Source organism: Danaus plexippus (genome assembly GCF_018135715.1).
Source record: "Danaus plexippus chromosome 22 unlocalized genomic scaffold, MEX_DaPlex mxdp_33, whole genome shotgun sequence".
In the NCBI taxonomy this organism is placed as follows: Eukaryota; Metazoa; Arthropoda; class Insecta; order Lepidoptera; family Nymphalidae; genus Danaus; species Danaus plexippus.
The window spans coordinates 72,282-85,500 of NW_026869856.1; the positions used below are offsets into that span (position 1 = coordinate 72,282).

The 13,219-nt window shown below is 37.3% G+C and overlaps 1 protein-coding gene and 1 long non-coding RNA gene across 2 annotated transcripts; both read left to right on the forward strand.

Moving 5' to 3' along the window:
* Window positions 1-3,179: 3,179 nt before the first annotated feature.
* Window positions 3,180-4,703, forward strand: LOC116773461 (actin, muscle). The gene has a single exon (XM_032665907.2). It carries the CDS (start codon window positions 3,260-3,262, stop codon window positions 4,388-4,390), a length of 1,131 nt encoding a protein of 376 aa, XP_032521798.1. The 5' UTR covers window positions 3,180-3,259; the 3' UTR covers window positions 4,391-4,703.
* Window positions 4,704-11,995: 7,292 nt separating this feature from the next.
* LOC133320420 (uncharacterized) lies at window positions 11,996-12,573 on the forward strand. Its single transcript, XR_009753787.1, has 2 exons — window positions 11,996-12,424; window positions 12,495-12,573. It is a non-coding gene; the product is annotated as an uncharacterized LOC133320420 (long non-coding RNA).
* The last annotated feature ends 646 nt before the right edge of the window (window positions 12,574-13,219 follow it).

Sequence of the window (13,219 nt, forward strand, 5' to 3'; positions counted from 1 at the left end):
CACATTCGTGCGCCCTCGGCTGTCCGTGTCCATTAAAAAGTGTGTATGGGGATTATTCTTTTCAAGTCGATTTGCACCAATTACACGGTATAATGTCGGAGCTGTATCAATTTATCGGTTCAATGAGATTACAGACGCACGCTTTAATGATACTAACATGACGACTCGTTAACTCATTCATTATATGTCCTAAACCCTCGGCGCCGGTTCACTTCACCAGCTCGTCTCCGTGTCGGCGATCAATTATGAAATATCAACATATCAAACACGTTGTCCTGAAAATAATTGTCCTATTTAATGTTAGCTTGTTATGAAGACACTCCTTTGTTTTTATATTTTTTGTATATGTTATGTATATATGTACATATACATGTACATATATACATAACTACGGTAATACTGGATGTAATCCTATCGCGATTTCAGTCCTGTCGTTCTCAAGGTTCTCTCTTTGTTAGAGATGTCTCCGGAGGCTGGAGGCTATTATAAGGAATGTCATTACATATTATATGACCGAGGCACAATATTATATATATTTATTTCTCATGTATATCTTACTTAACTACATGTTCGGTAACTGTATGTACATGTGTATGTATATGTGTCTGTAGTCGGCGTGTCTCACCCGGCACTGAACTTGTTATCTATTTATACCGCGTTGCACCGCTCGCTCGTGTTCAGGAACATATCTTATACAAGAGCACATAAACAGACAAACTGATCGCTGTATTATGATTATATATGAATGTATGTTCGGTTCAGTGTTGGTCTTACTAACTTCATTATATAAATTTGTTTCACAAATTAAATAGATTTTAATTTTATATTCATTATTTCAATTGTGTTTTGTTACCACCAGTGACCACCTCCCAAGTCTCCCAGTAACGTGCGGGACAGGTGTATTGGCACGTTGTTCTTCACATTCGAGCTCAACACATAACTCATTCAGATATCATTAAAATAATTAAACAAAACTGAACGATACATTAAAATTGTATTTAATAATTAGCAGCTCACTGTTCTTACGAGGACTTGGATTATGGAAAACCGATATTATACAAATATACTTTATATATTTCTGTTAACACAAATGTAATAATACATAAAGAAAGGTAACGATCTCGGAACACATGAAGTAAAAAGTGAATGGCACTGGTCGGATTCCATTTTATGAACGTTTACAAGAGAACAGGATTGTACAAAACACTCAGGAGCGTGAAACATATAATAATGTTATGTGGACTTTTATAGTATATTATATCTTCCTTGAGTCAGTAAAAACATTTGACAACAGAGAGTTCCTTTATATAAGTCATAAACTCCTTGAAGACAGATCAGCATCGACATCTTGAACAGCAGATAGTTGCTCTGTGTATACGTACCTACACCAACTATCATATCGTTATTGCACGTCTGACATCAAAACTCAGATCGCCAGTGAGAGTTTAGTCATGTTATAATAGTTATAACGTAACACGTTCAGTTTGTAGTCACGAGCTGCTGAACACGATTCATTCGTCAAACAGTATTTCAATATAATATCCGACTTTAAGGCAGCGAATGATTATGTTAACATGAAGTAGACAAAAGATGAACCTGCGTTCAAAGCAATGTTTTACTCATTCTTATCGAGGGTACGCCATTCATAACGGAACTCTCTCTTAATTTTCAATCCAACAGTTTGCGTCCGTTAAATAGGTCATGTAAGTTATACGTTATATAAATATTATTAAAATCTAAGTTATAGTTGTATGTGTTCGTGTCTCGTTTGCAGTAGTAAGTCTGTAATGTAGTGAACAGCAGTCTCTGGTCTGAAGTCTGTCCCACCTGTCTCCAGGAATATCCCGGCCGTTGCACTTTGATGCATTCAAACACACTCAAGTCTATTAATATAATTACCAAATACATCGCTGATTTTATAACCGTCTCTTCCACCATCCTCTTTCAGAATCACTGAAGCTTTAGAGGAATCATTTCACAATATAGAGGAAATAGTTTCAAGAAAATCTTATAAAATAAATTGCATATTAAGTATTGACCAATAATATTATAATTATGAACTTTGGCATATTTTTATGATTTATGTATTCTAGTTCATGCCTCGGGACTCTTACGATCCCAATATCTCTCGTCTATTGAATTTTCTGTTTTCTGTAAAGTAACTACTTGATTTGTATTGATCTCGTTACACACATATGATACACAAGACGAAAGAAAAACTGTCGAAGGAACATAAAATAATAATATTAGTATAGCTACAAGTTAATAATGCAAGGCGCGAATCTCAAGTGGAATTTTTTGTTTCAATATTGTTAATGAAAAAAAAGTATTGAAATAAGTATACAGGATAAAGAAGACTTTCAGCAACTTTACGAGTACATTAAAATAAACCGTCCATGTATTAATTGATGTTTTATCGAAGGAATTCATTTAATAACTACTATCACTATCGTCTGTGTGTCGATTTAATAGGAATCGTTAATTTAAACAAATTTTTAAGTCAAATATTTTCGTTTAAATTAACAATGTAATATAAATTAATTTTTATAAACTGTTACCGAAACTAAATATATTTGCTTCTGAAACATATCTTTATTAACAAAACTAATTTTCAACTACGAAAGAATCAGACTGTTTGATTCGCTTTAAATACGGATTATGTTAAATAAATGTTAAATTTAACAAAATTTATTTACTTATGCGAAATATTTTATAGTAAAATTGTTTAGTTTGTAATAGTTTAATAACGTATGTATATTACGACTTAGGTTTCATCTTCTTCCTGTAAATTTATTTATTCATATAATTTTATTCATAATGTTTTAATACTTCTGTTATTTTTAAAATTTTCTCTAATAAGGTAAGGAACTTTAACGTAGATTTATTAAGCTATAATTATATATATAAATCACAGAGGCGCCGTGCGAGGGCTAACTCCCGAAATGGACAAGAGCGGCATACGCTGCTTCAAGAAAAGGTCTGAGAGGAGCCTCCGTACTCCGAGCACAGAGCATCATTATGAAGGGTGTGTATCATAAACCCAGTATCGTCCGAAGCAGGGTTGTAGTAGTAGTAGTAGTAGTAGGCTGAGGAGACGCGAGTCGGCGGGCGGGCGACTCGCGCGCGCCTTGTATGGAGCGCGGCGAGCACTCCCGGGACCAGTATATAAGCATCCCGCACCGCTGTCCGCCGCACTCGCAGTCTCGCTGCCGTAGAGTCAACTTCCAGCGCGTCCCGAAACAAACACACAAACTTCAAAATGTGCGACGACGATGTTGCTGCGCTCGTAGTAGACAATGGCTCCGGCATGTGCAAGGCCGGTTTCGCCGGTGACGACGCTCCCCGCGCCGTCTTCCCATCCATCGTGGGTCGCCCCCGTCACCAGGGTGTGATGGTCGGTATGGGCCAAAAGGACTCCTACGTCGGTGACGAGGCCCAGAGCAAGAGAGGTATCCTCACCCTGAAGTACCCCATCGAGCACGGCATTATCACCAACTGGGATGACATGGAGAAGATCTGGCACCACACCTTCTACAACGAGCTGCGCGTCGCCCCCGAGGAGCACCCCGTGCTCTTGACTGAGGCTCCCCTCAACCCCAAGGCCAACAGAGAGAAGATGACCCAGATCATGTTTGAGACCTTCAACTCCCCCGCCATGTACGTCGCCATTCAGGCCGTGCTCTCTCTGTACGCCTCAGGTCGTACCACCGGTATCGTCCTGGACTCCGGAGATGGTGTCTCCCACACCGTGCCCATCTATGAAGGTTACGCCCTCCCCCACGCCATCCTCCGTCTGGACTTGGCCGGCCGTGACTTGACCGACTACCTCATGAAGATCCTCACCGAGAGGGGTTACTCTTTCACCACCACCGCTGAGAGGGAAATCGTCCGTGACATCAAGGAGAAGCTGTGCTATGTCGCTCTCGACTTCGAGCAGGAGATGGCCACCGCTGCCGCCTCCACCTCCCTCGAGAAGTCCTACGAGCTTCCCGACGGTCAGGTCATCACCATCGGTAACGAGAGATTCCGTTGCCCCGAAGCCCTGTTCCAGCCTTCCTTCTTGGGTATGGAATCCTGCGGCATCCACGAGACCGTGTACAACTCCATCATGAAGTGTGACGTGGACATCCGTAAGGACCTGTACGCCAACACCGTCATGTCTGGTGGTACCACCATGTACCCCGGTATCGCCGACAGGATGCAGAAGGAGATCACCGCCCTGGCGCCCTCCACCATCAAGATCAAGATCATCGCTCCCCCCGAGAGGAAGTACTCCGTATGGATCGGAGGATCCATCCTCGCTTCCCTGTCCACCTTCCAGCAGATGTGGATCTCCAAGGAGGAGTACGACGAGTCCGGTCCCGGTATCGTCCACCGCAAGTGCTTCTAAGCATCTCGTTAACCCTCACGCTGCCGTTGCCTGTGCTGCTGCTGCGTGAGCGAGTGCTGTGTGTTGTGTTTCTCTTGTATTGAGTTCGGAACGCAAGCATTTTGTACGTTGAACGTAGTGATACCTGACAGAACTGAACATCTAATATACGCCATCTATCGTTATGTAATTAATTTATTGTAAAATTTATATAAATTTAATTTTTCTTTTTTATTTTTATTATACATGGGATCGTTGTGGATCTCACGCCGAAATGTTATTAATAAATAAACGGTTAATTTATTTAATTAAATAACATGATTTCTTTTATACATTCATTGACTTTTGTTTCTAATTATAAACTCCAACACCCTCATCCTTCCCCAGCAACTTTACCGTATCATAGAATGACGAATGTGACGCCCAGTGTCGTCACAGATCCACTTAGACTACTTTTAGACGATCTTACAGCGGTGTCGATTGCCAAAATTATTATTTGACTGATCGAAACTAGGCCAATCACATATAATACAAGCAACATAAATGTAATAATCTTTACAATATTTCAACTGTGTGTTATCGGTACATCGTAGTGTAGCTGTGGTGGTCCAAAATAGCCGTTTCCAACCCCACGCGGCCGGAGTCAGTCGCCGCGTTCACCACCATAAATAGTCAACACAGCTCCCGCGTATAAACCATTTTCTATTTTTATCAAAATCAGGAGGCGCCAGTTGCTATAGGAATAGGATCCTAGTGCAGTCGTTATAAAGGTTAATATGGATCACACAGCGCGTTTCCTTAAATACAGCTTAGTGAGCTCATGAGGCACCATGCGGCGTCTATTAATAGTCCGTCTCCCGGACTGTGCTGTGTAGTGTGTGACAACAATGTGACGTGGCTACGGTTCATACGAACAGAGTATTGTTACAGTTTCTGAGGTGATGTCAGTGGTCAGTGGTCGCCTGACATCCGAGGAAGCTGTAAGGATGTAATTGCTTCAGGTTAAGAGGAAGTCATTTGTTTACTTTTATAACGTGCGAGTTCTATTTTAAAGTTCCGCGAACCGAAGATAGTCTCCACTGATATCGACTGACTTCTCAAGTTTATTTTCAGACGTTGACACAATTTTCGGGAATCTTGTATTACACGGCGACATGGTCGCGGTAGATGTGCGGGCGGATCATCCACTGATACGTCACATATTTATTAACCGGTGATATAACATTCTCAACCACAAGATTCCAAAGTTCTGATAAACTATAATTTATATTCATTGACACATGAAAATAATACTTTTCCTGAATTAAAAATAGGAACATCGTGCTAGCGTTGCCGTATCAAACTTATCTCACGATAGGCACAGTTTGTGGTGAACAGTGTCTGCGTATAAAGTTGAGGCTTGGATGAGGAAGTTAAATTGGAACAATTAGATTTTTTTAATTTATGTTATAATTAGGAAGAATTCATCACCCATAAAGAGTTAAAATTAAAAAAATATTAACATTAAAATATTGAATGATGTATATCATAAGTCATAACAGTGACGGGACTAGAGACATTATACGAGTGGGAGCTGTATGATATAAAGATATTAAATTTATAAAAACATATCAATATCGTATGAAAGTAACTGTCTTTGTTTCAAATATGTGTTAACAATAAAATATTTTTATTGTTAATATGTTTATAACACGAGGTCAATGTGGAGATTAAATTTGTATATTTAGTGAGGAACGTTAAGGCTGCTATTATGGATTGTCACCAGTTGTAAGAAAGCTTTCAAGATAACATTTTCGTTAGTAGATGAAAGAATAGAAATTTTGAATGTTTGATTCAGTGAGTCTTATATGAGTGCACGACAGCTCATCTGCTAAGGCGGCTCTGACGTCGCGGAGTCCAAGGCTCAGAACCGTTTCATAACAATAAATTAATGATAACAGATAACCAGTTTTTTGAATCAGCTGGCAGTGACGTGGACCGCTCGTATGGCGCTCACTAAAAAACCATCCGACTATTAATAGAAGTAGAATTATTTCTATTACTGTCCGCGGATCGACCTCGGAAACTGGAGCACACTTTACAACAGTTTAAATATATTTTTTCACAGAAAATTGAAAATGACCCTCTCCTTAATATTATAGTAAATTAAATAACATCATTAACTTTACCAAACTTAGGAAGACTGATTTTGAAATGACATGTGTTTGTTTCATTTACGAAGGTACGTATCACAAATTAAAGGAGTTTTAGTTTATTGAAAAAAGTAGGAGACGTTAATGGTAATAAAAATGTTGTAGAAATAAAATAATAAAATGAAAATTTTAAATATACTCCTATAACATAAATTCAGTAAATAAGAGTATTCAGTAAATAACAGTATTTGTGTATACTCTGAGTGAAGGTCCGCGGAGTGAGATTAATAGATCTTCTTCCATGATGTATCGACGAGTGGAGTGTGACGTCACTAACATGGGGTAAGAGAACGGTTGTCGTTCCGGTAGGCTCAAGACTCAATTTTCAAGAGTGAAACTAAGTTGTTCTGTTTATATTTCATCAATAACATATACATACATGACTTTTCTTAAAAAAATATATATACATTACTAATGTATATATTGTAATGTTTATCTATTTGAAATATAATGATCAAACCATATAAGATATTTATTAAAGTGAAATAATATTTTATACTTTTCAAATAATCACCGCCGTCCATGGACAAGCGCAACATCTCTGTTGAGGATGCGTGGACAACCTTGGTTGTTGAGGGAGAGGGAGGGGTGGAAATAAGGAGATGGCAGGAAAAGAAGGGAACAGGGAAAGGGCAACCGGCTCTCTCAATCATCGGACGAAAGGAGCCATTAAAGACTACTCCACGCCCATCTTCTGTGAGAGGGTGGTACTTCCCCGATCTAGCCAGCCCATGTCCGGGCTCTAGTTATTTGACCACATCTAGGCTCTACCACCTACCAAGTTTGCAGGGTCAGAGTTCAGAGCCTGCGTGGGTCGACAAACTTACCATTTTCCAATTTATATTATCTAATTTAAATTTAAAGGGAATATAAAAAATTATCAACTGCAAGCTGTTGATATATATGTAGTTAAGTATAATTTAAGGAAGTTTTATTTATTACCTGTATTTATCTACTACTGGTTTGTCCCCCGTCTCCTACTGTCTGTGTGTGTATGTGTGTGTGTGCGTATGTATCGGTGTCTGAGGGCGTGCATTCAAATCAATGGGAGTTGATTCAAGAAACGAAAGTAGAAAAGTAATTACGTTGAAGACAACGTTTGGGACGACTCTTTGATATTCGACACACGACGGCCGCTCCGTGGACCTTATTACCACTCACTAAAGACTATTATTTGATGATTGTTATAAAAGTATAACTTCCTAAATAGTAAACTAACAAAAAAACTGAAATACAAAGACGAGGACATATTTATAAGGTTAATATATACCTCCACAGTCTGCCACATCTGTATCATGTATATAATGCGTCGTTCAGTTCGTCTTTGGACGTTTGTTTACGAGTGACATCGCGTCGTATCTGTCTGGCGTCAGCTCGGGCTCGCTCCTAGATATTGAAATATTGAAACACATATTATAGCATTCCACTATGTGTGGTCAATACACCCGGGAACGTTCTGGACAGTTCCCAGGGTCCAAGTATTAACTGACAAATTCAGATAGCACGAATTATATTTCTTACTAGTGTTTCCAAATAAATTAATTATTATTTATTTAAGATATTTAACTAATTATTTGATAGCTAAATAGTTTATAGATTTAACATTTAAGAAAAATGTTTCGCTTAACTCCTTTAAAGTTTCATTAACCTTTGTTATTCGAACGCGTAACAAATAATAATAATAAAAGACGCGGATACTTGTTTGTATAAAAATGGGTAAAAGAATTGGCTTATTATTTTCTACAGTTAAGTAAAAAAAAATCAGTTAAATGGAAGCTGAAAAATTTAGATAATTTTCATGATTTTAATTATTTCATTAGATGGTTGCAAAGTTATATAAAGAAAGTTTCGAAGCAACTGGTTAAGCAAGAGTAGCTGTATGAACTACAGTATTCAATGAGAGTTATTAAATTAGTTAATCAATATATAATCATATCATTGTAGTTTTTATATACATTAGTCACTAAGAGAACTACTTCGGTAACTATCTAGTGACTACTACCGAAACTTGTCGCTTCTAAACATTTAACTTTTGTTCGTTATTTCGTATTTTGTAGAAATTTAGTTGGTTGACTCATTAAGCATTAACTAAAGCGATTTATTGATAAAACCATATCTAATTAAATCCTTCTACATTTATTCCCAAGAATGTATGTAATCGCTTTAGTATCTATAAATACACTAAGAAACAAACTCTTCATTATTATAATGTTTTATTGATTCCTTTCCTTCCCTTCAACTTCCTCGCTCGTCACTGTAGAGCAACGTGTGTGAGTAGACCGAGGTGCAGAACTTGTACTTAGTTAATAAAATAACTTCAGTGACCGACAGACAGCTTCCAACATCGCTTAACAGGGGAGTGTCTGACAGCGAGCACGCTCAGGGAATGTTTAGTTCATTATTAGAAGTTCATTAATTCATAAGAGTGGAAGTCAACCATGAAGACGCTCTGCGGAAACCGAGCAGTAGGGGCCGAGGAGTAGGGGCGTCATGTGGAAACATCACGATAAACGATATTAGTTGGTGAACTCGCGGCTGAGAGAGATGAGTCCGGGAACATATTAGATATGAGATGTTTGTTATCAGCTAACATGAAGAGTGCAAAGAGATGACACCGTACTTGATAATGAGATAGGAATTATATCACTAGTGATGGGACACACTACACTGCTACACGAACATCGACTCGATACAAATTGAAAGCAATCGTTAACATATAACCCGGAGAGGTGCCTACTCATTTTGCCTGTCGACACTCGTGTGGAGACTGTGTGTGAGATCAGTGTTTCTTATTATTCAGAACATACTTTATACTAAATTAAATCATTATAAATGTATAATAATATTATCGTGAGCTTTGTTTCGTGTCTTCTCTTCACTGCCGCACTCTCGACCGCTAACATCAGATATTAAACAAGTTCTCACTCGTCGCTTCATTTATGTCTAACGACTATCAACTATATTAATCATCATTATTAACCTGCTGATATAGAGCGGGGGGTGGCCGGGGGTGACGGGGATTTAGGGGTGAGAGGGGGAGTCGGGGGGTGACGGGGGAGAGGAGTGGAGGCGGCGGGTGGTGTGTAGATTGTAGGAATGTCCCGTCAAAGCACAGATGAATTTAATTGTCGCGCAATCAATAAAGGCGTTTATCCCCTGCCGGCTGTGTTGCTCTTTCGAAGCCGTCGAACCGTAGCAGGCTTTGAGCTTTTTATTAATTTCGCCCTTAATAACCTTCGCAGATTTCCGATTTGAATACGGATTGTCATTTTTTCCGCTCCGGTGGCGCTCTTTGATATCGACAGTAGACGGGTGAGGAACATCGGCCGCCCTGAACGGTGATACATTCGGTGATCTCACAATCGGGTTTAATTACTTCACTTATAATAGTGAGTGAGCGAGTGAATGAATGAGAGAATGAGCGAACCAATGAATGAATGAATAGAGAGTTCTGAAGTCAGCACGTGTCCTCGGATTGCTCACTTATATTGAATATAAACAGTTTATGAAAATGTTGCTTAGTGAGTTATATTATTGGATATTAAACTCCATACTGTGTCTAGACCGTGTCTCGTACTCTAGTAAGTCTCTTGTAACACGGATCGAACAGATTTTGTACATATTTACTTAATTAAAACTCCCACAACATTCCACTGTATATAATCCTCTAGCTATCTTCATATGAACATTGTTACCGTATGTTTGTAACCATTTTAAATTTTTTATTCTTAAATGTAACTAAACCTTAATATTCTTTGTTATTGTGAGTTAGTAAAGTATTTAAGACATTTGCTTTTAAAAAACCCAACCAGCTCCCCGTATTACATAACAATTGTTAAATAAAGTGAGCTTTACAAGTGACGTGCACTTTAACAATAAGAGTATTATCGGTTACGGAGTAATGATGTTCAAAACATACTTCCGTATATTGAGAAGACTTATTTTTATATAATAATAAAAAGAAATATTTCTAAGAAGCATTGAAACTAGTGATTAGTTGAAAAGAATGAGTTTTTCACAAAATTAAATGAAATGAAGTGACTTAAATAGTATTTGGAACACGGATGAGAAGGAAAATATTAATCTTAAAGAAATGATGTATAATTAGTTTATGTTATTGTTAGGTGTAGATTCAGTTTGAAATAATAATATAATACAAGAGTATGTTTATTTTATATAAAAACATCTTTATTTCATTATACTAAAGTAAACTCATGATCTGAGATGTGTGAGGGCATAGAAGACAACTTAGTAACGAGAAAAAACGAGAAATTATAAAGTAATTAGTGAAATATGGTTAGTCTAACTTCAAGTCTCCCTGGAGGAGAGTCAGGTCACGTCGTAGGATCTGGAGGTGGGCTGAACCATCTCACATAGATGACAGACTGAGTGGATGTAGCGTGAGAGAAGACTACTGATGCGGAAAGAGTTCGTGATATATTAAACGATTTAACGTGTAACAAATAAAAGTATTTTAAAAGCTCATTACGTGTTCAAATAAAGAAACTATTGAAAATGTCGACATCATTGTGCTCGCCCTACAATTATTACTTGTAATCGCTCCCTATTTAGATGAACGTTCCCGGATCCACAATTATGACCTCTATGTGAAGGCGGTTAGAGTCTATTTTCGGTCGTCATGTTTAGCAAAGCTTTGTTTTGTGTGGAAACAATAACATTGTGTAATGGAGTCGCCTTGTATTCTTTCGTCGACAGGATCCGTGTCTTTTTTTTTTAATTTAGTTTTTTTTTATCTTTACTTAAAGGTTTGAGTTAATGAAAGAGATACTCAATAAGTAAGAAGCAGAAATATTTATATACATAATTCTTTAATACAGAGCTTGACACACGAGTCCAAAATAATCATGTTCATTGTCTTCATCGTGTGTTTTGCTATGCTATGCTATGTGTTTTGCTTCAGCTCTAGAAAATATATAAATATTACACGTCTGTCACTTCGGACGCTCTTATTTAGTGAAAATAAGATTTGTTTCAGACGATTTCATTAATTTGGAACAAACGGCGCGGCGCACTGAGAGCTGTTTGTGTGAAAATGTATGACGCTGTCTTCTCGCGACTCGGTTACAACTCGAGGTATTCAACAAACGTTTGGCAACGTCTCAAACGCCCATACATCTGGGAATTCATAAATATTTTTCCAGACACCTGTATTACTGTTATTTGAGACCAAAATCTTTATTTTATATCGCTATGATATCATTGAACTTTAAAATTTAAATAAAAAAATCTATTGTAAAACAAATTCTCTTCCCTGTAAAATATAATACATTAGTTAGACTTACTTGTGTGTTAAATAAATATATTTAACTATGTTTCATAATGTTTTATAAAAGGTCATCGAGTGGTGGAGGTCAAAGGAGGGTGAGGGACAGGGGTGCGGGAAGCAGTGGGTAGGGGGTTAGGGGGGGGGTAGGGTTAATCTACAGCATTATATGTGATTTGTATTATACAAAACAGATTACTGTTAGAGTTATTTTAATAAAAGTTCTACTCTGTGAAGGTCGTCTGTTCCAGCCTCCGCTATGGAGCAACAACACCAAGGTTTAAAAAGGAGGTCCTACACATCACACCAAGAGTGAGGAGGGGACCAGCTCCTAACATACTGTCCTCATTTAAATCATGTCAATTCAAAATAATCTTTTACAAACCATTTTTCAGACACCGATCTACCTCTCCATCTAGGTTCATTATGTAGTCCAGTCGGAATTTTTCTTTCAGAATACAGTTCTGTTGTTTTATGAAATTATCAAAATTGCTCTTTTGAATAATTATTACAAAGATACAGATGCAACGATCTATATGGAGCTGCTCCGGCTTCTTTATCGTGTCAGAGAATTCGAAGGTCTGTCTGTGAAAACAGTGTATGGTGAGCTGGTCTCCGAGCTGATGGTCTCAGTTCGATGTCATTTCAGTTACAGGTTCAGTTTCTGAAGCTTCTACCGAAGACCTCTATCAGATGAAGCGTTGAGGGTTAAGCATCACTGTTAGACAGAAGAAACTTTGATCAGCTCTAAAGTCTAGCTTTATAAAAGTCTTTCCTAAGCCTCTCACGGTCCAGATGCTGGTTATTCAACTAGTTGTGTCTTCTCCCGTCAAATCCAATTTAATTACTTTTTAATTCATTCTAACAATCAACATCCTTTCAATATGTTAAGTTTACTGGAAACCCGTTTTTTATTTTCGACAATTTTTAAATCAATATATTCTTAAGAAACTGTGAGCTTCTAATTTTATTTTTCGCTTAAAATCAATGTCTTCAAAATAATCCATCCCAGATGTCCTTTAAAGATATGATATTAAAATGTTTTACAACACGAAAGGTGTTTAATTACAACCAAAAATTCTCAAAATACTTTTAAAAAAACAAGCAATGAATAAGATCGTAAAGAAATATCATTATTAAAAGCGTGTAAAAATCGGGCGAACAAAAGTTATCACTATTTATCTCGTTTATTTCTGAGGAAGTATTTAATTTTAAATTTAAACTTTGTTTTTTCATTTCTTCTTCTAACATCCAGAAGTTTATATTCAGAAGAAGAAAAGAAATTATAAATTATATCAAATTATAATTATATTAGAGTATTTTATTTTATAAAAGACTTGTTTTATTTGAACAACTAAAATACAGTATTATTAT